We start from the raw sequence: 25,040 nt of genomic DNA, 5'->3' as shown, positions 1-25,040 counted from the left end.
TCTTTCTTACTTGAAAAATGGATTTTGGGACAGAATTTTTCACTAATAAATGCTACTAATTAGATCTATGTCAATATTTTTAATAATATAAACCCATATATTTTAAACTAACTCAAAAACAAAGTCATTCTTTATCCAAGTGGTGGCTAAGCAATTCAACCATTTGAATCAAATTGATCAACCTATGAAATCATAGTTAAGTAACAAATTTTTTAAAATAGAAAATTACAAAAAAATGTAGAAAAAATAGACACACTTATGATATTTTTATTAATCAAATTTAATAAACAATAATTATTTTTAGTGATAATGAAATGAAATACATCATTTAGAAATGATCGAAAATGAAATATAGGAAATGATAATAAATAGTTCAACTTTTGGGTTAAAATGTGTTAACCTTTAATGTCATAAATAAATAATAAAATATATAAATTAAAAAAACACAAATTTTGCAAAAAAAAAAGGCATTTAGACACATGTATAATATCATATATATATCATATTAAACACAAAATAAGTGTAACATATCAGAATTATTTTTACACACAATAATACAAAAAAAAGTATATAAAAATTGAACACATCTACAATTTTATATTTACACTACTATTAAAAATATGAATAATATTATTGAACTTTTTTTTATTAAAATCAAGGTTTTAAAAACCAACCTGGAAATGGAACCTTTTTGGCTTCTAATTTCCAAGTTAGTGGTTCAACCTTCTAGTTTGAGTGGGTCAAACCGATAAGGTCTAAAATATAATATAACTTTTTTATTTTAATTGTTAGATTGGGATAAGTTAAAATCCACCATATACATACATTATTAGGAGAGTGGAGTGTGAGACTTTGAGAATGAGGTAGTTGGTTAAAGCTAACAAGTGAGAAGAATAAGAATAAGGAACCACTCCGCCAATGACTATCTCAATATTAACCATCATTGTCACTACAACACCGTTTGCCATCTTCTTATATCTCCCTTAGATTCTAGATCATTTGCTTCATTGTGTATCTTAGATTTTTAATATAAAACCAATGTTTAACCTCTCATTTCTTGCATTGATTTTTTTGATTTCTTTATTGCATTTGTGATTTTTATTGTTATTAAAACTTAAAAAGAATCACAGAAACAAGAAAACTCAAAATCAAAATGAAAAAACTAAAAACCCTAACTACTTTTGGCCATTGGGAATAATCGAACAAGATTATGAGACATGAATGTTTTTTTTTTCATTTTTTATTTTCTAATTTCTATTTTAAAATAAATAAAAAAATTGGAATTTGTTTGAAAGCAACCCAAGAACCATTAATCGAGTTGAACATTTTAATGGTTAAATTGCCTGGGTTAGCGATCCTTTAACTATTTCAACAGTTTTTTGTAAAATAGCAGTTCAAAGCCAAAATGGAACCGATGACTTGTTTGATTCCTAGGCCAAAAGGTTTATCTGTTTGATTTGGTCCAATTTTTAAAACAATGACTAAATTACTCATTTTTTAATTTAGTCCATATTTAAGGTTTAAATTATAAATTGAACTACTACTTTTCACCTTATTTAAATCTTACATTTTTAATAAATGAACAAAAGAAAAAATATGCACCAAAAAGATAGAACACTACAAAAAGAAAAGTTCAGCCAAGCAGATAGGCTTCTAAATGATACTTGAAACTTCACAATTAGATATGAATATCACATATTTGGATGAGGTGATTATGTAATTAGATTTGGCTTTTACAATGTGCATATGATTAATTATAAAAAATAAAAATATATATAAAATTTATAAAAAACTTTGTATATTATTATTATTATTGTTGTTGTTGTTGTTATTATTATTATTATCATCATCATCATCTAGAATTGCCATATACAAAGCACGTACAAACTTACTAGTACATTGAAGTGGCGATTAAGGTTGTTGAAGTCCATCTAAATGCATTCCTATGGATTATCTAAAAGTGCCTCGGTTCCACTTCCATTCTATTGGATCATGAATATGGAGGATTGGAGTCAAGGCTGCCATATCTTGCTGTTAATAAAAACCAACATCTTTGGAGGGGCAAATTCCAAAAGTCCTAAAACCATCAAGCAGAGGTTTGCATTGCCTCTGAACATTATAGAGCTCCATGATTCGGTCATAGTTCTCTCCCCACCATCTCTATCCTTGCCATTTATTGAACATCTCTCGGTTGCAGAATACAACCAGTTAATTCTAAAAGCCTTTGGCCAGGTTTCCTATTTAAAGTAGTGTTGTTAACTAGCTTCTACACAAACTTGAGTGTTTGATATGGAAAATGATCATAAAGCCGATAGTAAATCTATCACCCAGGCTCTCATTTAAAGGATGTTCAGACTTGTTAAAAGAATAACAATTTAACGGTTGATAAAGAAAATTAGATGACACTCAAAAGATATTTATGTCTTTTTACATGCCATTTAATGACTAGTAAACGATAGGTACTAAATTGACATATTTTAAAAGTTTAGATAATTGATTAGCAAATTTTGAAGTTAGATAACCAAACTGACACTAACCCCAAATTACATGGTACTAATTTATAATTTTTCCTTTAAAATAAAAATTCTATGTGGTGACAACGGGACGGGACTTGATTCTCCGCCGTAACGAAGGCGTGGACTTTCTAGCCATCGGTCTTTTAGCCCCCTTCCCCCGAAGACCCTTTCCCTCTTTATTTGATCCGTTCTTCTATGTTCAACCATTTTTTTCTACTCTAATGCGGGACAATAAAAAAAAATCGATCAATCATTCAATCCATCACGAAAACGAAAAAATCCACTCACGCTCCACGGCTCTGCGTGTCAATGGCTTCAACAGAGGGATTGGTGCCGATAACAAGGGCCTTTTTGGCTCGGTACTATGACAAGTACCCTTTCGAACCTCTTCCAGATGATGTCTCTGGATTAACCGCCGAGCTTCGCTCAATGTCAAGCGATTTGCAGAAGGAATTTCCACTCACTGAAGGTGAGTTTCTTTTCTGTTTTCTCTTATTATCAATTCTTATTTCCGCAATTTCCATGCAGAATACTGTTTTTCTTAACACATTGTTAAATGACACCAACTCTGATACATGTTAGTTTCATATTCCTGATTACTGTTTAAGTAAGCGTACTCAAATTCCAATAGTAATAAAACGCTAACTTCAGTTTGTTAGTTTGTAAGCTTTGCTTGCCTTGGTTTGAGCCTAGGGACAACCAAAAGCACAAGAACTAAACCTTGAGATGTTATGTTTATGAATTTACTTAAATATATGTGTATACATATTTAGAAAATATATAAATAATTACACAAGAAAAGTCAGAGAGGAGAGAAGAGTGACTGGATTGGCAACCGGATCAAGTAGGACGAATATATTCTACTTCTTTGTTAACAGTTTTTTTTTATCAATAACTGACTTCTTCGTTAACAATCACCCAATAACCTCACAATTAAGAGTTAAGAGGGCTTACCTCTCCCTTCTCTTTGTACTTCCTTATTCCATATTTTTAATGAATGAAATTTTCTGTTATTTATGAAAAAAAGGTGGTAAGATATAAATGTCCCTAAAATGGAGGCAAGGCAATGCTGTAAATACGTGGTAAAGCTATCCTGGAAGAGAGAGTTCATCCAACCCAAAACAACTGCTCTTCTTACTTCACCCCTTGCTTTTCCAAATCATCTGCAAACACATTTGCTGTTCTTTTCACCCACTGAAATTGGATGTCCATCCCTCTAGCTAGCCATTTGATTTCCCTTCTTTCATTAGAAAACTTCCAAAGACCACTTCCCCTCTGTAACCAGCTTAACACCTTTGCTAGCTAGAGTTTGCTGATCTTTAAGTTCATCCGGACGAGTTGTTATCCTTGATGCTAGATGCATGGCCCATTTTATTTGGAAATGTTAAACCTGGGTTTCGTTGGTTCCATCTCTAAACCAGCCAATAACCACCTATGAACTCCTTTCAATGCCTCTTGATCAGCTTCAACCAAGGTAAGAACATGAATCCCTGAATCAAAGACTTTTTCTCATTTCTAGCCATGCCCCTTACCTTATTTGGCATAAGTGTGCCTATAGTATGTTACCTTTTGCATTCGTGTAACTCCTACTTTAGAGGTCCCTGGGTTTCCCCAAAGAACAGCCAACAAAATTGAGCTTGATTACTCCTTGAGGAGGGGGTCCAATTCTGATCTACCTTCTGTCTAGGAGTAGAAGAGTTTATGACCACTAATCAGCTACAAACAATATCATCTAAGACAAGATCCCTGAACTCTTTTGGTATATGCATCCAATGTGCAATTCTAACAGTGATGATATTGATCGGGGCACCCTCTAATTCTGTCTAGTTAGAGAATATTCTGGTATTCCTCTCACTCTTGTATATCTTATACATTTATGATACACTTAATATTACTGATGGGAAAAAATATAGAACAATAAAATATAAAATATCTTTGTTTAATATATAGAATCATGCTAGTTTAATAATAAAATATCTAAATGTCAAAATTAAAATGTATTTATCAAAAAATGTCAAAATTTAAAATTTAGTCAATGAATGACAATATGTGGCATTTCCTTATCACAAGTGCTAGAATTCTGTTGATAGTACATGCCATTGTTTCTTAGCACAACAAGTTGAAGGACCTTGAGTGGATTCCAAGGTGGTTGAAGAACCCTGAGGACACTACGTGGTGCTACAGGAATGAAGTCAAAATTTTAAGTTGCTGACAAGGAATATGCCTGTTATTACACAATGGGTGGGAAGATCAGCAAGGGGCAAATAGGGAAGTCTTGTTTTGGGCTCAGCTGTAATGCTCGTATTTTCTCTCTAGACTCCTTGTAATCAGTTGAGAGAGGCTGAAACCTGTGCCTCTCCAAGGGCTGTTGTATGAGTTCAAAGTTCTCTATTTTCTTTTTAAGTAATAAGATTTTCTTTATTCATCGAAAAAAAAAAAGAGTTGAACAAACAATTTTGCCCATGTTGTGTAGCAATGATATGAACCACTAAAGATAAGGATGATTGTAAAGCACCTCAAGGGAAAGATGTTTTGATACATTAGTTATATTTGTCTTATAAATATACTTACATTTTATGAAATTAGATGTTGCTATTATGTCCTTTATTTGAAAAAGAAATTGGTTCTGATTTGGAGTCTAGATTGGAAGGTTGCTTTAAGATTGTTCTGAGGTTTCTTTTGGAAGGTTGGGGGTGGGTGTGGTTTGAATTAAGAACATTTATTGGGGTCTTATATTGGGTCATACCAGTAGTGGGATTTCAATTTCAATAAATGAAGATTCTTTTCACTATTTTATATTGGGTAGTTAGGAGACAACATGTTTAAAAAATGAGTGTGGCAGAAATACTAATGCTTCGATGAATGATTGGTAAAATCAGGAAGGATAAGGTTTAGAAATGAAGTCATACCAAGGAACCTAGGAGTAGCTCCAATAGGTGATAAAATGAGAGAAAGTAGATTGAGATGGTTTGGTCATATGCATGGAAGACCATCTACAACCCTGTTAGAGAAAGTGATTTGTTCCACTTCCTATGAGTAAGGTCCTTGTTGGTTGCAAGTGGGTGTATACAGTTAACCACCGGAATGATGGCTCAATTGAAAAATACAAAGCAAGGTTGGTGGTAAAAGGGTATACCCAAACATATGGGATTAATTATCAGGAGACCTTTGCACCTATAGCTAAGATGAATTCTATCTGAGTGATTTTGTCTCTTATTGCTCACTATTCATGGCCTCTATGCCAAATGGATGTGAAGAATGCCTTCCTCAATGGAGTTCTTCAAGAAGAGGTCTACATGGATCATTCCTTGAGAGTAAGCCTCCTTGATAGTGAGGGGAAGGTTTTCCATCTAAAGAAATCCCTTTATGAACTCAAACAATCTCGTAGAGCTTGGTTTGATAGATTCAGAAAGATTGTTCTTACAATTGGGTTCACTCAATCATAGGCAAATCATATGCCTTTTATAAGAAGGGTCAATGGCATAGTGATTCTGTTGATAGTGTATGTTGATGATATTGTTGTTACTAGAGATGATAACTTTGGAATTGTTAAGTTGGAATCATTCATTGCTCCTGAATTTGAGATCAAAGATCTTGTATATGTAGTCTCAGATACTTTCTTGGGATTGAAGTGCCAAGGTCAAAGGAATGGATCTTCATTTCAGTATTTCACATAAAAGTATGTTTTTTTTTTATAATTATTTCACAAAAAAAGTATGTTCTTGACCTCTTTTCAAGAGGTAGGCAAGTTAGGTGCAAGCCAATTAAAATTCCCATTGACCCCAATCATAAATTGAGTGTTGATGATGGAGACATTCTTCTAGACAAAGGTGTTTATTAGAGACTAGTTGGACTAAGGTCTCTGTGCCAAGCCCTGACCACTGAACATTCCAGTTTTTTTTTTTTTTTTTTTTTTTTTTTAATTTTAACCCTATTGGCCCTTTTTGTTTGACTCACTAGAACCAAATAACAATAACTCCATTGGGATTTTTTTTCTTTCCTATTTTGAATGGATTTCCTGAAACTATTAATGCAATTAAAATTGTTTTAATAAGTTGAATTCAAAATAGTTGTTCTATTACCCTTAAGATATGCTGCCGCTATAGATTGGGCTACAGATGACCGGCAAAATGAATTGGTGATGCCTCTGAAATATTTGGGCATGCCCTTAGGTGCAAAATGTAACTCCAAAACAATCCGGGAGCCAATTGTTGAAAGACTTGAAAAGAAGCTGGCCTCCTGGAAAACCATGTATCTTTCTCATGGAGGCAAGGTTACCCTGGTGAAAAGTGTGCTATCCTCCCTCCCAATGTATCTGTTATCCTTGTACCCAATTCCGGCAGGAATGGCTGCTACCATAAAAAAGAAGATGAGGGATTTCCTCTGCAGAGGCTGGAAAGTGCAGAAGTACCACTTGGTAAAGTGGAACAAGGTCCGTCAGCCGAAAGCTGTAGGGGGTTGGGGGTTAGAAGGGTAAAAGTATCAATACTGCTTTGCTGGGGAAGTGATTTTGGAGATTTGGGGAGAGTCAAGGAGGGCTGTGGAAAAGTGTGGTGCAGGCCAAGTGTGGTGATAGAAATTTTGGATGGGATCCAGGAACTTCAAATCAGTCCTATGGATGCTCGGTTAGGAAAGGTATCAAAAAGACTTATCATTGGTTTAAAAAAGGTGTGAAGTTCAAGGTAGGAAATGGGGAGAGGGTCAAATTTTGGAAGGATGTTTGGTGTGGGGAGAGGTCTTTGAATGAGAGGTTCCCTGCCTTGTTTGAAGTTGCAGCAAACAAAGAAGCTAAGGTTGCTGAAAGCTTACAAATCCAAGATGGTACTACTGCAACCCCTTTACAGTACACAGTTGGAGCCAGCAAGGGCTGATAGTAAATTCTGGAAGTGGGAGAAGACTGGAAAATTTACAGTTAAATCTTTTTACAAGTCTTTGGACAGTTCAGAAGGACATTCAGTTCCAATCCACATCATCTGGTGTAAAAATGTGACGTGCCTTCAAAAATTAAAAATTTCTTTTCTTTTGTCTGGACGGCATACCTCAACAGAATACTTACAAGGGATAATCTCTCTCGGAAGGGTGCTGTACTGGATTCAACTAGCTGTGTCCTATGTGAAGGACAACTGGAAATAGTGAATCACCTTTTACTGCACTGCAATTATTCTTCAGAGATCTGGAACAGAATTTCATACTTATTTGAAGTGAAAAGTTGCTGGCCTGGTTCAGTTGGATTTTGTAAAGGGTTGGAGGGTGGGGATGGGGGGGGGGGTCTGAGTAAAAGGGGAAAATTAGTTTGGAATTTAATCCCAGCAGTGGTATTTTGGTGTATGTGGCAAGAAAGAAATGCTTGGGTCTTCAAAAGCAAGACAAGTTCTTCTTATTCCATTTTTCAGAAAATTGTGGGGAGATGCTTTCTTGGTTGTCTGGTCACAGGCTGTTTAGGGGTGTAGGTTTTGAGTTCTTTTTTTGTACATGATATGCTTTTTGTAAGCAGGGTGGGGTTAGTACATCATCTTGCTGTACATTTTGTTCATAATTAATACAATGATACTTTACCTTCTCTCTCTCTCTCTCTCTCTCTCTCTCTCTCTCTCTCTTTCAAAAAAAAAAAAAAAAAAGAACTGGTGATGCCTGTATATATTGCTTACATGGTCATTTCGTATTACAATAGTGTTGCACCAAATATCAGCAAATTGCATGAGTTATGGAAATGAACAATCATTTAAAAGATGCAGGTTTCGACTATTTTCTCTTGAAATTCTGTACAGTTACTTGTTTTTTAACAAATTTAACCATGTACTTTTTTTTATTTTTTTGTTTTTGTATTCTAGCCGAAGGTGTCTTGGAACGTGAAGCAGATTGTCCTCCTCCCCATAAAATTGATCAGAACATGTGGAAGAATAGAGAACATATTGAAGAAATATTATTTTTATTGGAGAGATCTCATTGGCCAAGATCGGTAAGTGTAAATTTCTTGCATTGGATTTCACTATCAGTTCTCCTCCCTAGATGCCATGTAGAGTCTCCGTATTAACTATCTCAAGTTGTCACTCTTATCATGTTCCTAGTGGCTGGAGTGTTTTTTATTAAACATGTTAATCACTCTTATTAGGGGCCATTGCATGGTCTAATGGTGACATCTTGGGCTGGCAAGCGTGAGAATACGGGTTTGAGTCTGAGAGTGGTCACTTTTGCAAAAAAATGCCAAAGGTTAAGACTGTATCGTTAGGAGCAGTTCAAGTGAGAGAAAATAGATTTGAAAAGGGTGTGTTCCAAGGTCAGACGATGACTCAAGAAGAGCTTATATTATTAATAAGATATAAAATGTATGAAAGGACAATTGTGTCTCTCACATACAAATACAAGATTGCTGTACAAGTATGATACAATAGGTAACAATGTATATTATAACAGTGCTCCCAAGTCAAATAATAGAAAATGTCAACCCCGAGCCCTATGCTCTCTACACTCCCCCCTGGCACTAGTTTGTCAACTAGCCCTATATCAACCCAGTGCCCTGGTTCCTGGAAAAATTCCAAGAACAGGCTGTGTTTACAGTGACCAAATGGTGTAAGGGCTGCTGCTGGTGGCCGAATTGTGTAGGGGCTACTGTAGGTGGCCGAATGGTGCAAGGTGTAATGCAATGGTACTAGTTGAGTTCTTGTTGGTCTTGTGGTGCCCTCTTAAAAGTGTTAAAGCAGGTCTGTATTGTGTGTGACAGCTATGGCTGTGTGGTGGTGCTTGTGATGCACAAACTCTGTTGAGTAGTTGTAAGAGAGCTTGCATGTGGTTAGTAAGTGCTGAATTAATGTCAGTGTAGTCTATGTTTTTTTAGTGAAATCAGTAGTGGTGTGGATAAGAACAAATGCGTGTGTATCTATCATTGTGTTTAGGGACTGCTGTAGGTTCTGAAACATCAAACTCTTGACAACAACACTTAGTTGGTGATTGGAAAGTCAGATTAGAGGCAACATTGAAAGAGTATCATGGCAGCAATGGGAGATGGCTATGGTGATCAAAAACCTAGTGTGGTGGTTTCCTCTGACTATCTAGGTATACAGATGACCTCAATTAAACTGAATGGTGAGAATTATGTTCCATGGCCAAGTCGGTGGAAGTTTTTCTCAAGGCAAAGAGAAAAGTGAAGCATGTGAAAGAAGATAAACCATCGGCTGACTCTCTGGGGTTTGATGATTGGGAACAGGAGGATGCTTAAATCATGACATGGCTATGAAACAGTATGGAACCCAAAATAAGTGCCAAACTTCATGTTCTTAGATATAGCTAAGGACATATGGGAACATGCTAAGAAGCTGTATTCTGGGCAAGATAATACTACAAGGGTATATCAGCTCTATCAGGAGTACTTCGGTCTGCAACAAGGAAATAAAACCCTAGAAGAGTACTATGCCAGTATGAAGAACCTCAGAAATGAACTCAATGTCTATCATCCTCTCACTCCAGATGTTAAGGTTCAACAACAACAGAGGGAACAACTAGATGTCGCAAGATTCTTAGTGGGGTTGAAATCAGAGTATGAACCAGTTAGGGCCCAAATATTGGGGGGTTCTACCCTTCCTACACTTGAGGAAGTGTTTGCTCGGCTTCGCAGGATTTCTTTGGGACAGACAGAGAATCCCACACAGTCTGATAGATCAGCTTTTGTGACAGTCAGAGGAGGTGGACGTGGTACGAAAGGGGGAGGACATGCCTCCCGAGGTCGTGGTGGATCCATATTTGGCCGTGGTGGTGGTTGTGACTCAGGGGGAGGCCGTGGCAAAGAAAAAGGTAGCTCTACAAGGAAGTGTACCCACTGTGGCAGGGAAGGACATTCGGTAAATTTTTGTTATGACCTCCATGGCCGCCCTCCCTCTAAATGGGCCAATCATGATGTTGCTGGTGGGGTTGATGTCAGTGATAATCAACAGGCAGACCTAACTCCTTCCACATCTACATCTGTTTCCGGAAGGGAGATGGTGAGTGTACCGCGTGATGAGTATGAGTGGTTCCTTCAGTTCACTTCACAACACACTACTGCTACTCTTGCCCACTCAGGTATAGCTTGCCTGTTATCTAAAACCTCTCATTGGATTATTGACTCTAGAGCCTCTGATCACATGACCAGGACTCCAGGTGTGTTTTTTCTCTCTCTGAAACTTCCACATCTCAAACTGTTACCCTTGCCAATGGTTCCTCCTCTCCCATCTGTGGTGTTGGCAATGTTGACATGGCTTCTCTTTCTTTATCATCTATTCTATATGTCCCTAAGTTTCCATTCAATCTTATGTCTGTTAGTAAATTAACCAAGACTCTTAACTGTTCTGTTACTTTTTTCCCTTCCTCTTATGTTTTTCAGGATCTCAGGACGGGGAAGAAGATTGGTGGGGGGCATGAAACTGGTGGATTGTATTATCTTGACGGTGGTGGATCGTCAGTTGCACTTCAGATTTCACTCACTCCTCTACAGTGGCATTGTCGACTGAGACATCCTTCTCTCAAGGCACTCAAGATACTAGTTCTGTCTTTGAGTCATTTGTCAGTGTTACAGTGTGAGTCGTGTCAGTTTGGGAAACATCGTCATGTTTCCTTCAGTCCTAGAGTTGAAAGTCGTATGTTGAGTCATTTTGCTTTGGTTCATTCAGATGTTTGGGGCCCGACCAAAATAGAGTCTTATAATGGCTACAAGTATTTTGTCACTTTTATTGATGATTGTTCAAGAATTACATGGATTTATTTAATGAAAGAAAGGAGTGAATTATTTTCCATTTTTAAAAAATTTCATGCTGAAATACGTACACAATTTGGTGTTCTAATCAAAGTTCTTCGTTCAGATAATGGTCGTGAATATTTTCTTACTTCCTTTCAATAGTATTTAGAATAGCATGGCATCATTCATCAAACTTCATGTGCATCCACTCCTCAACAAAATGGGGTGGCTGAACGGAAGAACCGTCATCTCCTTGAAACGCCTCGGTCTATTCTTCATCATATGAGTGTTCCTAAGCAGCTTTGGAGTGATGCTGTACTTACTGCGTGTTTCCTCATTAATCGGATGCCCTCCTTTATTCTTCATGGTTGGTCTCCCTTCTCTATCTTGTTCCCCACCTTGTCTCCCTTTCCATTAACACCTCGTATCTTTGGCTGTGTGTGCTTTGTTCACAATTTGAGTTCTGGAATAGACAAGTTGGATGCACGCTCCATTAAGTGTCTTTCTTGGCTACTCTCGGACTCAAAAAGGGTACAAGTGTTATAATCCCATTACTCGGAAGTGTTATGTTTGTCCTGATGTCACATTTTTTGAGTCTGTTCCCTTCTCAGGAACCGAAGCATCTTCGTCTCCACCTTTACTTCCTCTTCCTCTTCCGGTCAGTGATCCCGTTCTGGGTGTTCCTGTTGGAATTGATTCGTCACCTCATCCAGTGCAGATCCCTACTGAACGACCACCAATTCGACAAGTGTATACACGTCGAACGACACCGGCCCCTCCTCCAGCTTCTACCTTGTCCGTGGATCCTGTCGTTGCTCCTGTTGCTGAACTCTCAAGACTTGATCTACCCATTGCCTTACGGAAAGGTAAACGTAGTTCTACTCTCCATCTTATTTCCAATTTTGCTTCATTATCTCGCCTTTCCGTCTCACATCGCCAGTTTGTTTCACTATTGTCATCTATTTCCATACGTAACAATGTCCAAGAGGCTCTTAGTTCACTTGGGTGGAGGCAGGCAATGGTCTGCTTTTTAGCATACTCATACGTGGGAGCTCACTACTCTTCCTCCTAGTAAGCATGTTGTGGGTTGTAAAATACTGTTAAATACTTGCTAGATGGTAGTGTGGAGCGTCTGAAAGCCAGGCTTGTTGCTAAAGGTTATTCGCAGTTGTATGGAGTGGACTATATGGAGACCTTCTCTCCAGTGGCTAAGATTAGCTCTGTTCGTGTGTTAATTTCCCTGGCAGTTATGTATGATTGGCCCCTATTTCAACTTGACATAAAAAATGCCTTCCTTCATGGTGACCTTATAGAGGAGATATATATGGAGCAATCACCTGGGTTTGTTGCTCAGGGGGAGGTTGGTAAGGTGTGCAGGTTGAAAAAGGCAATTTATGGGTTGAAACAATCGCCTTGTGCTTGGTTCGGGAAGTTTAGTGAAGTGGTGAAGAATTTTGGAATGAAATAATGCCAGGTTGATCACTCAGTGTTCAGCTGTGACTCAGAACTTGGAAAGATTTTATTAGTGGTCTATGTGAATGATATTGTCAAAACTGGCAGTGACAAATTGGGGATCGACAAACTAAAGGTCTTTTTACAAAATCATTTTCAAACAAAAGACCTTGGGACATTGAAGTATTTCTTGGGTATAGAAGTTGCTAGATCAAGACAAGGTGTAAACCCGTGCCAAAGAAAATATGTTCTTGATCTATTGGACGAAACAGGACTGTTAGGTGCAAAACCGGCTGAGACTCCTATGGAACCAAATGTTAAGTTGAGCAGTGATACAGGGGAAATATTTGATGATCCTGGAAGGTATAGACAACTAGTGGGGAGGCTGAACTATTTGACTATCACGAGACCAGACATCTCCTTTGCAGTCAGTGTGGTGAGCCAATTTATGCAGAACCCTCGTATATCTCACTGGGATGCAGTTCTTAGAATTGTAAGATATCTGAAGGGAGCTCTGGGCCGTGGGCTATTGTATAAACTAGGAGGAAAACTTGAAGTAGTTGGGTACACAGATGCAGATTGGGCGGGCTCTGTGTCTGATAGAAGATCTACTACAGGTTACTGCACATTTCTTGGAGGAAATCTTGTGACGTGGAAGAGTAAAAAGCAGACGGTTGTAACTAGAAGCAGTGTTGAAGCCGAGTACAGAGCCATGGCACACACTACATGTGAATTAGTGTGGTTGAGGAATCTCCTACAAGAAATCGGGTTCCACATGGATAAACCTATGAGGTTGTACTGTGACAATCAAGCTGTGCTCCATATCTCATCCAACTCTGTTTTTCATGAGAGAACAAAGCACATAGAGATTGATTGCCACTTGTGAGGGAGAAGGTTCTTACTGGAGAGATAATCACAGAACATGTAGGCTCAGGTGATCAGTGGGCAGATTTGTTTACAAAAGCCTTAAGCTCAAGGAGAGTGAACTATATATGTAACAAGTTGGGATTATATGACATATATTCTCCAACTTGAGGGGGAGTGTTAGAGTTAGCCGAATAAGGGTAAATTAGTCAACTCACCTTGGTTAAGTTATGAGCTTATGTGGCAGTCTTATTAGAGGTTCTCTGTCTCATACTTAAATAGGGGCAGTTTAGTCCTTGTACATTTAGTTAGAGCCTAATCACTATTAAGAGGTCGACTGATAGGGTTTAGCTATCATGTTCGACAGTTCTTTCCTCTTCTTCTTCTCCTTCTCTTTCTTCTTCTCCTTACTGGTTTGGACTACTGTAGCAACAGTAGAAACAATTAACATTATGTTTAATATTTTTTTTTTGATTTTTTTTGCATTTCTTGCATTTTTTTTGAATTTTAGCATTTTTTTTTTGTAATTGCACCTTGCTTCAAAAAGGCGTGCACCTTGCCTTGCGCTTTGGGCCTCAGGCGCAAATTGGCCCTTGCGCTTGTAAAACACTGGATCAACAACAGAAAACAGAATTTTATTAGATAAAAGAAAAAGCAGTACAAAAAGAGATTGCAGCTTTACATTACAAATATAGTGTGTGAGCATAGCCCCTGCTATCCCATCCCAACTCAGATCTTATAACCAAGCCCAATACATCTGATATCTAGTAAGCCCTTGCTTTGCTAGACCATCAGATAAATCATTTGTTGACCTTTGTACCCACTGTATTTCCATTTGCATGTCTTGATATGCCATTAAACCTTCTGATTTCATTTCTGTAACACCAATTAGCTTTACTTCCATCCAACAGCCAGCTTTACTTCCATCCAATTACCTTGGGGTCACTTTTGACAACTAGCTTATAAGCACTCAATTCCTTTGCTTCTTACAAGCTAATCACTGTAGCCATTAGCTCTGCCCGGATAGAGTTCCTTGCTCAATAGGCCCTGAAAATAGAGCCATTATATTCCCCTTATCATCTCCAATTACTCCAACTCTAGACGCACCTGGGTTTCCCAAACTACTCCCATCAATGTTAAATTTCAGCCATCCACTAGGTGGTGGTTACCAATCCTTCTTTGCCTTTGGTTTCTTATATGTGGATCTTGCATTTTTTTTTATTCATAACTGCAGATTCATCAAAAAAGAAAAAAGTTCCAATGTCTAAAGAAGTCATCCATTGTAGTCTGAAAAAAGGTCCAATGTCTTTAACCAGTGTGCTGCCCTTACTGTGATGATTTCAATGATAGCCTCTGTAGTCCTTTTCCCTTCAAATGTTCTAAGGTTCCTCTTCTCCCACAGTGTCCAAAACACCTCTGCCCTTGTATACCTCCATAATTCTGCCCCCCTTCTTCTGGCTTCTAAAATTAGACCCTTGAAACAACCTGTCCGAGCTACAGGGGAGATCCACTTGCATCCAAAACAAGCAAGAAACCAATCCCAAATACAGCAAGAAAATGGAGAGGAAGTTAGTAAATGAAATGCTTTCTCACCATTCAATTTGCATAAGATACGACAGTTTGGAGAGACACCAATTAGGGAATTGGGGATGAATGGTCAACTCCCAATTCCATAAGGCTGTGTGTGGTTTGAAGGAAAAAGTAGGGAAAGGAAGAGAAAGGTAGGGAAACCTTTACAAACCTTGTATAGGTTTCTTTGTCTTTCCCTTCCTTTCCCTACCTTTTCCTTCAAACCAAACATATCCTAAGTAAAACTTTGAGCCAAATAATTTCACTACAAGTAGATGACATGACCTGATACTCAGCCTCAATGGAAGATTTGAAGATGGCTTTTTTTTTTTTTTTTGCATTTCCAAGATACGGAGAAGTTTCAATTTCCAAAGAAGATACACCAACCAATAGTAGTTCGCTGGGTATTAGGGCATCTTGCCCTAGAAGCATCACCAATGGTAGATAGCTGGGTGGATGATGATGAACGAAAGAGGAGGCCATGAGAAAGAGTGCCACAAATATATTGGATGATTTGATGCACTACAAAGAAATGAGGTTGTCGAGGTGAGGAGACAAACTAGGAACTTGAACAACATAGGAGATATTAGGTGGAGTTGTAGATATATTAAGCTGCCTACAAGTAGGGGTGGCCATGAGCTAAGCTTCTCATGAGCTATTTGAGCTCGGCTAGGTTTAAATTGAGCTTCGAGCTGAGCTCAAGCCTGATATATAGGCTCGTTTACTAATCGAGCCAAGCTCGAGCCAGTGAAGCTTGGCTTGTGAGGCTTGCGAGCCTAGTATAACAAATGAATATTTTTTTATTATATACATACATATACATATAAATATATAAATATATATAATAAATAATTTTTATTATATATAATAATATTTTTTATATAATATTTTTATTTTTTTGTATAATAGTAAATAATTTTTATAATTCTTATTTTTTTTTGTGGGTAAAATAAAAACATTTTTTATGTGTATAATAATAAATAATTTTTATAATTCTTAATTTTTTGTATGTAAAATAAAAAAATATTTTTATAGTTATAATTTTTATTTTTTAGAAAAAAACTTAGGTTGCAGTCGAGCTCAAACCTGCGAGCTTTGAACCAAGCCGAGCTCGAGCTTAAGTCTCTAGCTCGAATCGAGCTCGAGTCTAATCCAATTTCAGTGAGCTGAGCTGAAATAGCCAAGTATTCAGATCGGCTTGAATCCACCCCTACCTACAAGTTGTCTATGTACAATAGCATCAGGCAATAAAGGTTCATCACTTCAGATCAGACAATAGAGAGGAGAAGATCCACCTAAGGCGATACCAGATCTAGAGTGTCAAAGTGATCTGATCATCCAAACTGAAGATCAAAAGAAAGAGACGAAGAGAGTGCTACGGTTTTTCAAAAAATTAAAGAGATATGGACTGAACAAAACAGTCCAAGAGAAGCCAGAAGAATCCCCTAGAATATGACTAAATAAGTCTTTTAACTCTCAAACCGCAAGTCCAAAACTTCAAACAAGAGCAGTCACTTGAACCTGCTGTGATACCATGTCAGGAGTAGTTCAAGTGAGAGAACAAATTTGAATAGGGTGTGTCCTAAGGTCAGACTGCGACCCAAGAAGAGCTTATATTTAATAAGATACAAAAAGTGTGAAAGGACAGTTGTGTCCCTCACAAACACAAGAAACAAATATAAGAATTCTGTACGGATATGATAAAGTAGGTTACAATGAATATTACAACAATGCTCCCAAGCCAAATAAAAGAAAATATCAGCCTTCAGCCCTACTAGGAGTGTACAATTGGTCGGTTCGGTTAGAACTGAGTACCTAACCGACTATTTGGTTTGACCGTCTTCCCCAACCAAACCAAATCAAACTAGAGTTTAGAACCAAACCAACCCTAACCAAATTCAGTTCAGTTTGGTTTTGTTGGGCCTTGATTCCACATAAATGGTAAACATCCATCCTGATTCCACATAAACAATTAATAATTAATAAGCGTTATTAATTAAAAGTTAGAATGGCCCAAAAGTTCAATGGTTTTAATTAGTACTTTAGTGGTTTAGAATCTTTAGATAGTTTAATTAACTATTATTAATTTAAAGTTAGAATAGGCCCAAGCCCAATGCTAATGGAGAATTTCCGAATTGGCCATTATTCACAAACAATTAATGAAGAACTAATAATTAGTCTAGGTTTTAATACTTTAGTTGTTTAGAGTCTTTAAACAATTTAATTAGCTATTATTAATTAAAAGTTAGAATGGGCCCAAAGCCCATAGGGGAATTGCCGAATTGGTCATTGGGAAAGATAATAATTAATAAGTAATTAAGTATAAGGTATTAGATAGAATATTATATATTTAATATACTTAATTAAATAAAACCACTAGTTCAGTTTGATTGAAAATCAGCCAAACTGAACCAAAACTGATAACCGATTAAAAAAAAAAAAAAACCTGAACCGAACAATACCCAAATTAACTGAACTGAACTAGCTTGTTTGGTTTGGTTCAGTTCGATTTTTGGTTTATAATTGGAATTTGAACACCCCTAAGCCCTACGATCTCTACACATATCCAGCCTACCCCTCTGAAGACCCCAGATAGCTAGGACCAATGTTTTTTTAGTGGCCTTAATGATAATAACTCTTATTGCCATTTGTTTTGGAGTTAATTAGCAGTTAGGAGATAAACTTGATGTATATGTTGGTTATATATTTATCCAATCCGTGCAGCTTCAGGAGCAGAGTACAGCTGAAGACATTGAAATTGCAACTGTTCTCGGAAAGCTCCAAATAAAATTGCAAAACTGTTTGAAGTTATTGGAGGCCTTCCAATCCAAGAATGCTGAGAATGTATTCAATACAGGTTGTTTTTGTTCTTGCAAGGAATCTTAGAAACTGATATCAAAATTTAAGTTGCATGTTAAGATTGCTTACTTGGTTTGCCATGTAACAATTGCCGAGTGCTGTTAAATTTCTTGAATCAGTCATTGTGTATGATGGGTACAAACTAAATGCACATCTTATACTGTATTTTACAAGTTTTATATTTCTCATATCTTCCATCTGATAATTATATTGTAATCCTGTTCAGGCAACAATCTTCTAACCAGTGATGGGTCTACAATAATCAATAAAAACTTTCTTTATAACTTGGTCCTTTGAGTTTTGGAAGTAGGAACTGACAAGGGGCAATATGGCTTATTGATACAGTGGAACAGTTCAGAGTATACAACGCCATACAGAAACACTTTTCAGACAACAGGTGCCCACAAACCACATACAGGTGTAACTTTTACAAACAATTCATGCCCACTAATCAAGTCTCTAACTTGGTGACAACAACATAAAAACAACCAAGCACCGTGTACCAACATATTGTCAAGGTGGAGCATCTAAAACAAATCATCACTTGATCCATAGGCAAGGAGGATTTCTATTTGAACCAAAACTTCTTATCCTTTCCTTCTCTATCCTAATTTTGTGTTTCTCTTCAATATCAAATAACAATTCACTCATTGATTGATTCAGTTCGGAGGTGAAAAGGTAGTCCACTATCTTCACCACAGGATTTTCACCTAGTTCAACTATGTTGGACACCGGGCTCCACCTTTGAACATCTACAAACCCTTCTCTAGTCTGAACTTGGAGTGCATAGACATCTCTCAGGGGAAACTCAAGGTCTAGAGTCGCTAACCGATCTTGGAAAGGCTTTAAAACTAATATTGATAAAAAGGCTTTAAAACTAAGCCTCCTTCAATCTTCAACTTCATCCTTAAATCTTCAGCAGGTTTTTTGAAGTTTTTCACCATTGACAATGACAATCTGATTTTTAGCAGAATAAGGGGTATAGGGTGAACTAGGTGAAACACAAGTCATGTGATTTCATGTTCCATAATCAATGATCCAAAGAAGATTAACAGGTGAACTAAAGTAGCAAGGCTTATCAGAAAGTACACACTCATGATGTAAATCTCCTATCGTCTAGGCGCCTTGCCCAAGTAGCATTTGTGTGTAAATGTCCATGGTTAGTATATCCCTCTGCTTGGAAGTCCTTCCAGATAGGCAAGAATCTTGTCAATGGCTTCCCAGTGTTGTACTCGTGGGGCATGCATGTACTACTCACCACACTAACTACATAGGAGATATTTGGTCTTGTCAATCACATATATAACAACCGACCCACCAATCTTTGATACCTCCCAACATCCTTTACTAGTTCACCATATGAAGCATTAATTTTGTGAGTTTGGTCAATGGGTGTATCAACTGGTTTAACCCCAAGTTTTCCTATCTCCGGTAATAGGTCCAACACATACTCCTCTAGGAATTGAAGATCCAATTGTTTGGGCCCTTCCCACCTCAATGCCTAGAAAATACTTTAACTCCCCAAGATCCTTAATCTCAAACTCCAGTGTAAGTTTTTCTTCAATGCATCAATCTGAATCGGGTCATTTTCTGTTGCTACAATGTTATCCAAATACACTAGCAACATTGACACCAATAATCCCCTTCTCTTCACAAACAAAGTATGATTAGACTGGGTTTGACTTTTGAGTATAACCAAACACAATCAATGCACTCCTAAACCTACCAAGCCAAGCTTTGGGTGATTGTTTCAAACCATATAAGGACTTCTTCAATTTGCATACCTTTCCTTTGGTACATTACTATAAAAACCAGTTTGAAGACCCATGTACACCTCTTGCAAATCTCCATTAAGAAAAGCATTCTTCACATTAAGTTGGAAGAGGGGCCTAGTAGCCTATCCCGTAAGTCTGAGTGTACCCTTTTGCAATCAGCCTTGCATTGTACCTTTCTATTCTTCCATCAGCCATGTACTTCACGGTATAAACCCATTTATAACCAACTGTCTCCTTTCCATCAGGTAGATTCACAACTTCCGATGTTTGGTTTTGAATTAAGGCTTCTATTTCCTCTTGCATAGTTGTCTTCCACTTAGGTTTGGAGAGAGAACCTTACTAATAGACTTGGGGTATAGACATAGAATCAAGAGAAGCAAGGAATGTCCCATAAGAGGAAGATAACCCACTGTAGGAAAGATGATGTGAGATACAATGGTCTGTGCACTTTCTCCTCCCTTTCCTGAGTGCAATAGGAAGGTCTAGGTCATCTGTAGTGGTGTTTGGTACAGGTGTAGTATGACTAGACTGAAATATCAAGGGGAGCAAAAGGCATACCTGGGGTCTGTGTTAGCCAAACCAAGAGTCTAACATGAGCTGATAAGAAGTGGCGTGGGTTCCTATGTTGTGGAACCAACCTCCCTATGCTACCATAGGCACTGTCATGTAAAAAATTGAGAACTAGGACTTAATGGAGTAGGCAAAGTAGGTGGAATAATTGGGTCAGACATTGGAGTAGGTAAAGGAGCTGGAACAGGAAGTGGTGTAGGTTGCTTATTTCCTTCCCCTAAACACTTCCCTTGAGAAAGACTCTGAAGAAAAAGATCTAGACTCAAAAAAGGTGACATCCATGGTAACATACCTCCCTGACACAAGATCGTAACAACAATACCCCTTTTGATTTCCTACATGCTCGAGGAATACTCAATTCTTTTCCTTAGGGTCCAACTTCGAGTGGTGAGGATCATGGATAGGACAAAGCATACACATCCAAACACCCTCAATGGAACATGAAACATCTATCCCTCAGGAAAAACAAGTCCGAATGGAGCAGTGTATCCAAGAACACGAGAGGGTACCCAATTCATCAAGAAGACTGTTGTAAGAACTGCATCACCCTAAAACCGAACTAGAACTGTGGACTCACCATCATACTTATTACCACTTCTACAATATGCCTGTTCTTTTCTGCTACGCCATTCTGTTGTGGACTACTCCATGCTCTAATAAATATGATGCCAAGTTTTTCTCAAAATATTCCCTATCATTAACCTAAACACCTTCACTTGTATTCCAAATTGTGTCATCCACAAACAACAAAAAGTACTGATAGCTACCCATAAAAGGAACATGATATGGTTTCCAAGCAAGCTGACAACCTTCACACTGCAAACTTGACAACTTAACAGACTCCAACAACTTTGGAAACGAAAAAAAAAAACACAAAGCTTGGGAAGTACATCGATTACTCCTAACCGGTTATGCCAAAGCATAATCTGACCTATTGACTCCGACTCATTACTCCTATTGGTGACATGATGACTTTGATGGTTGGGAAGCACATCGAGAAGGTAGACTCCATTCACCTTGCGACCACTCTTAATCATCCTCTTTGACTCTAGATCCTACAAAATACAATGACTAGGAGAAACAATTATTGATCAATTCAATTTTTTTGTCAAACTACTCACAGATAAAAAGGTAGTATTCAGTCTAGGAACATGCAGTATGAAGGCAGGGCAATGGTATCAGTTATTTTGATAGACCCCTTCCCAGCAATGGGAACATGAAAGCCATCGGCTATGGATACTCTCTACATGAGTAGAGGTGGTATGATGACAAAATTGTACAAATATTGGTCATATGTTCTGAGGCTTCTGAGTCTATAAGCCAAGGAGGGCACCCCTTACCTGTAGTGGAGGCATAATTTGTAGTGAAATATGAACTACCTATATGCACAAATGAAGTAGAATGACTAGCTCCTGGGCCACTTGCACCTTACTATCCACTTGGTGAAGAGTCGAAACTAGTTGTATCTCTCTAACTTGGAAATTGTCTATATCTCTCCAATTCAGCCCTAACTGCAATTGCTACAACTGACTCCAAAGAAGCTATGGTAGGTGGCCTAGATAAGTCACTAGTCACTGTTGTATTACATTCACTTGCTTCTAAGCCGACTTGGTATAATTGTATGAAGTGTGGTTGAAGCTTCCAACAAGTATCTCTGGTATGCTTAGGCTTCTTACACTAGTCACAGATCAAGTATTTCTTGTCCTTCCTACCATCACTACCACCCTTAGCCCCACCATGCTTAGATTTCACTGTGCTAACCAAAGCAGACTACTTAAGATTAAGGGACCGTTTGGCAAGTCTTTTTTGAAAGATCTTCTGGAAGATCTGGCAGTCAAAAGATGATGTGAGCTTTTGCATTAAGATCTTACCAACTTGAAGACTGTTTGGTTAAGGCACATCTTTCTGTGAGAAGACGATTTGAAAAAAAGGCGAAAAGCTCCATTTGGAGCTTCCTAAAAATAGTCTGAAACAAGCTTCCCACGTCTTCTTGGGGCTACAACTTTCGACAGCTAGATCTTTTCTCAACCCAACAGGAAAAGACCAAAACATGGGCTACCAGGCTTCTAAAAAGCCGACAGCCCGCACAAAAAGACACACCAAACGGGGCCTAAGATACTCGTCATCACATTCCTCCTCTCTTCTCTAGACAAAGGTATATGCTTGAGAGAGAGTTACATTATCACGAAAAGAACATGCCATCGTGTAGTATCATACTCTAGGTTGAGTCCTGTTAGAAACTCAAACACTCTGTTCTTCTCTACTAGCTTCTAGTAAGTAGCTATATCTTTACTATCCCAAACCACAATCTTCAAATGATCTATTTCCTGTCATAAGGTTTTGAGGTATGAAAAATAAACTACAATAGAGTTATCTCCCTGCTTAGTAGCAATCACCTGATTCCTCAACTAGTAGGCCTTGCAACATTCGTACTCTGTGAGTAAGTCTCTGCAACCCCATCCCAGGTCTCCTTAGCTGTGTTAGCCCATAGAAAATTTTTGCTTATATGGGGTAACATAGAATTGCATAGCTAGGTCATCACCATGTAGTTCTCCTGTGCCCACTCGGAAGAGTTAATCTCAGGTTTCTTTTCTTCACCAATGACATACGTCACATACCCCAATTTTCCATGAGCACCAATAGCCTTTTTGACTACTCCAAATAGTTTGTAACATCAAACCTAACTATAATGATGGTTCCTGTCTCAAAAGGGTCACTAACAACCTCCTCCACCTAGTCCCATTTCACTGGTGGACTTGTACTCAACTCCATTGCCCTCCATAATTCCTAGAATAGTTTAGGAAATCAACTATAGATGGGAGAAAATAGGTTTATCCCTTTTAGAGTTCTCAACCAATTTTCTGGTTCCCAGAAACCTTTGCCCACAAAGATTCTTGTCTCTGTGGGAGCCAATAGAAACAAAGAAAAGGTTGTTTCTCCCACCCGAGACCTCGGGAAACTCCAGAACTTGAATCACCCCTTTAGAAAACATCAAGAAGTCTAAAAAATCTAGAGTGCCCCAAGATTTGACACAAAGGGTTCTACTGCAATCAAGACTTTTCCTCCTCCAATTCTTTTTGATTTCGACAATCAACCCAAGATCTGACACAAAGGGTTCTAGATCCACCAAAAAATCTAAGAACTGGGCACTTTTGACGTCTCGATCAGCTCTCTAACTCACCATACAGTTGGCTGATCTAGGGCTGCATGATGTAGGACTCAAAAAATCCCAAAAGTTGCTTTGATACCAAGTAGTAAAAGAGAAAAAAATAATCTGAGTTCTTAGTGAGAAGAAAAGAAGAGATGGGGAGAAGCCAATGATGATTTGGCCTCCCCACTGATCATCTTATATATTCATAAAAAGGATTGATTACAAAGACTAAGGCCATGCTTGGTTCAATTCTCATTCTTTCTCATTCTTACCCAAGATGAAATTCTAAAATGGATAATAATTGGTAAAAATAGGCAGAATGAGAAAATATTGCTATGAACCAAACACTTTTTTCCTAAAAATGAATTCTTTTTAAACTGGCAAGTGTCCTATGTAAAAGTACTTTCATAAAAATACTTTCATAAAAGTACTTTCATAAAAGTGCTTTTGTAAAAGTAAATTTTTAAAAGTATTTTTGTAAAAGTGCTTTTATAAAAGTACTTTCGTAAAAAGTGTTTTTACAAAAATTCTTTCATAAAAGTACCTTTATAAAAGTTCTTCCGTAAAAGTACTTTTATTAAAGTTCTTTCATAAAGTGCTTTCATGTAAAAGTACCTTTATAAAAATGCTTTCGTAAAAGTACTTCCCTGGTGGTCCGCTAATAAACATCTGGTAGCAATTTTGTAGACAGAGTTTCCTCAAAGAATGAAAATGAGCAAGATGGGGCATGATTAATTTTCATGCTGTAGGCTACCTCAATTTTTTGTGCTATGGGGTGATTTTTCATTCTTAAAAGAATGTAGCCCATGGCAAGAATTTTGTACACTAATGTTTTTTCATTCTTGCCCAAAATGAACAAAAATTAGAAGAATGAGGCCTAGGCAGTGAACCAAACATGGCCTAATATGCCCTTAATGGGGCGGTTACTGTTCATAACATAAAAACAACTCCAATAAAACAAAATAAAGTAATTGGTCTTGGGCCCAATAACACTAACTAGTGACTCAATAGCACTAACTAATGTTTATAAATAAGATAATCATAAGAAACTGCTGAATCTCAACAAATATTATTACCTTGGTTTGATATTGATCGACATGTTACCATGCAAAGATGGTGAAATTTTAGGGATATTTCATTAATTTCACTAAGATATTTGGAAATTTTAAAAAGTCAAGGAAATTTTGTAAAAACATGGCATTAGTTAATAAGATTCAAGGAATCATTCTAAGAAGTATAATTCACATTAAGTTCAAGTGGCTGGTGCAGGAAATGGAAATCAGGATGAGTTGGGTTAAAAGATTAGCTAACGCTATAGCTGATGGGCTAGCTAAACAGGGGATAGAAAGGGATGTAATGTTTTGGGCTAAGTTGTAGCTAAATTACTTCTTTTTTTTTATTCTTTTCTTTTCTTTTCTTTCTTTGAGGACTTGAGTTGTTTTTGGAAGATAAGAGTGTTTGTCTTCCTTGCTGTAACTATTCTTGTGATATTTTAATAAAATTGCTGAAGTTGTTATTGATAAAAAAAAGTATAATTCACATTTAAGGCTAAAAAATCATGGTGAGCAACTGTACAA

General features: G+C 37.5%; 1 protein-coding gene across 2 annotated transcripts in view; it reads left to right on the top strand.

Moving 5' to 3' along the window:
• Positions 1–2,590: 2,590 nt before the first annotated feature.
• Positions 2,591–25,040, top strand: part of LOC148853257 (retinal-binding protein) — a 139,278-nt gene continuing 116,828 nt past the window's right edge. Inside the window, exons 1-3 of one of the 2 annotated variants that reach the window (XM_088945250.1) lie at positions 2,591–2,985; positions 8,348–8,475; positions 17,833–17,965. In XM_088945250.1, the coding sequence (XP_088801376.1) occupies positions 2,826–2,985; positions 8,348–8,475; positions 17,833–17,965 (421 nt within the window). In that variant the 5' untranslated portion in view covers positions 2,591–2,825. The remainder of the gene's footprint in view (positions 2,986–8,347; positions 8,476–17,832; positions 17,966–25,040) is intronic. The other variant, XM_088945249.1, reaches the window with a different exon arrangement.

This window comes from Nelumbo lutea, chromosome 5, assembly GCF_056320005.1.
Source record: "Nelumbo lutea isolate HS-2025 chromosome 5, American lotus-T2T, whole genome shotgun sequence".
Taxonomy (NCBI): domain Eukaryota; kingdom Viridiplantae; phylum Streptophyta; class Magnoliopsida; order Proteales; family Nelumbonaceae; genus Nelumbo; species Nelumbo lutea.
The sequence above is the reverse complement of the archived record's forward strand: the minus strand, read 5'-3'. Positions and strand labels throughout refer to the sequence as shown.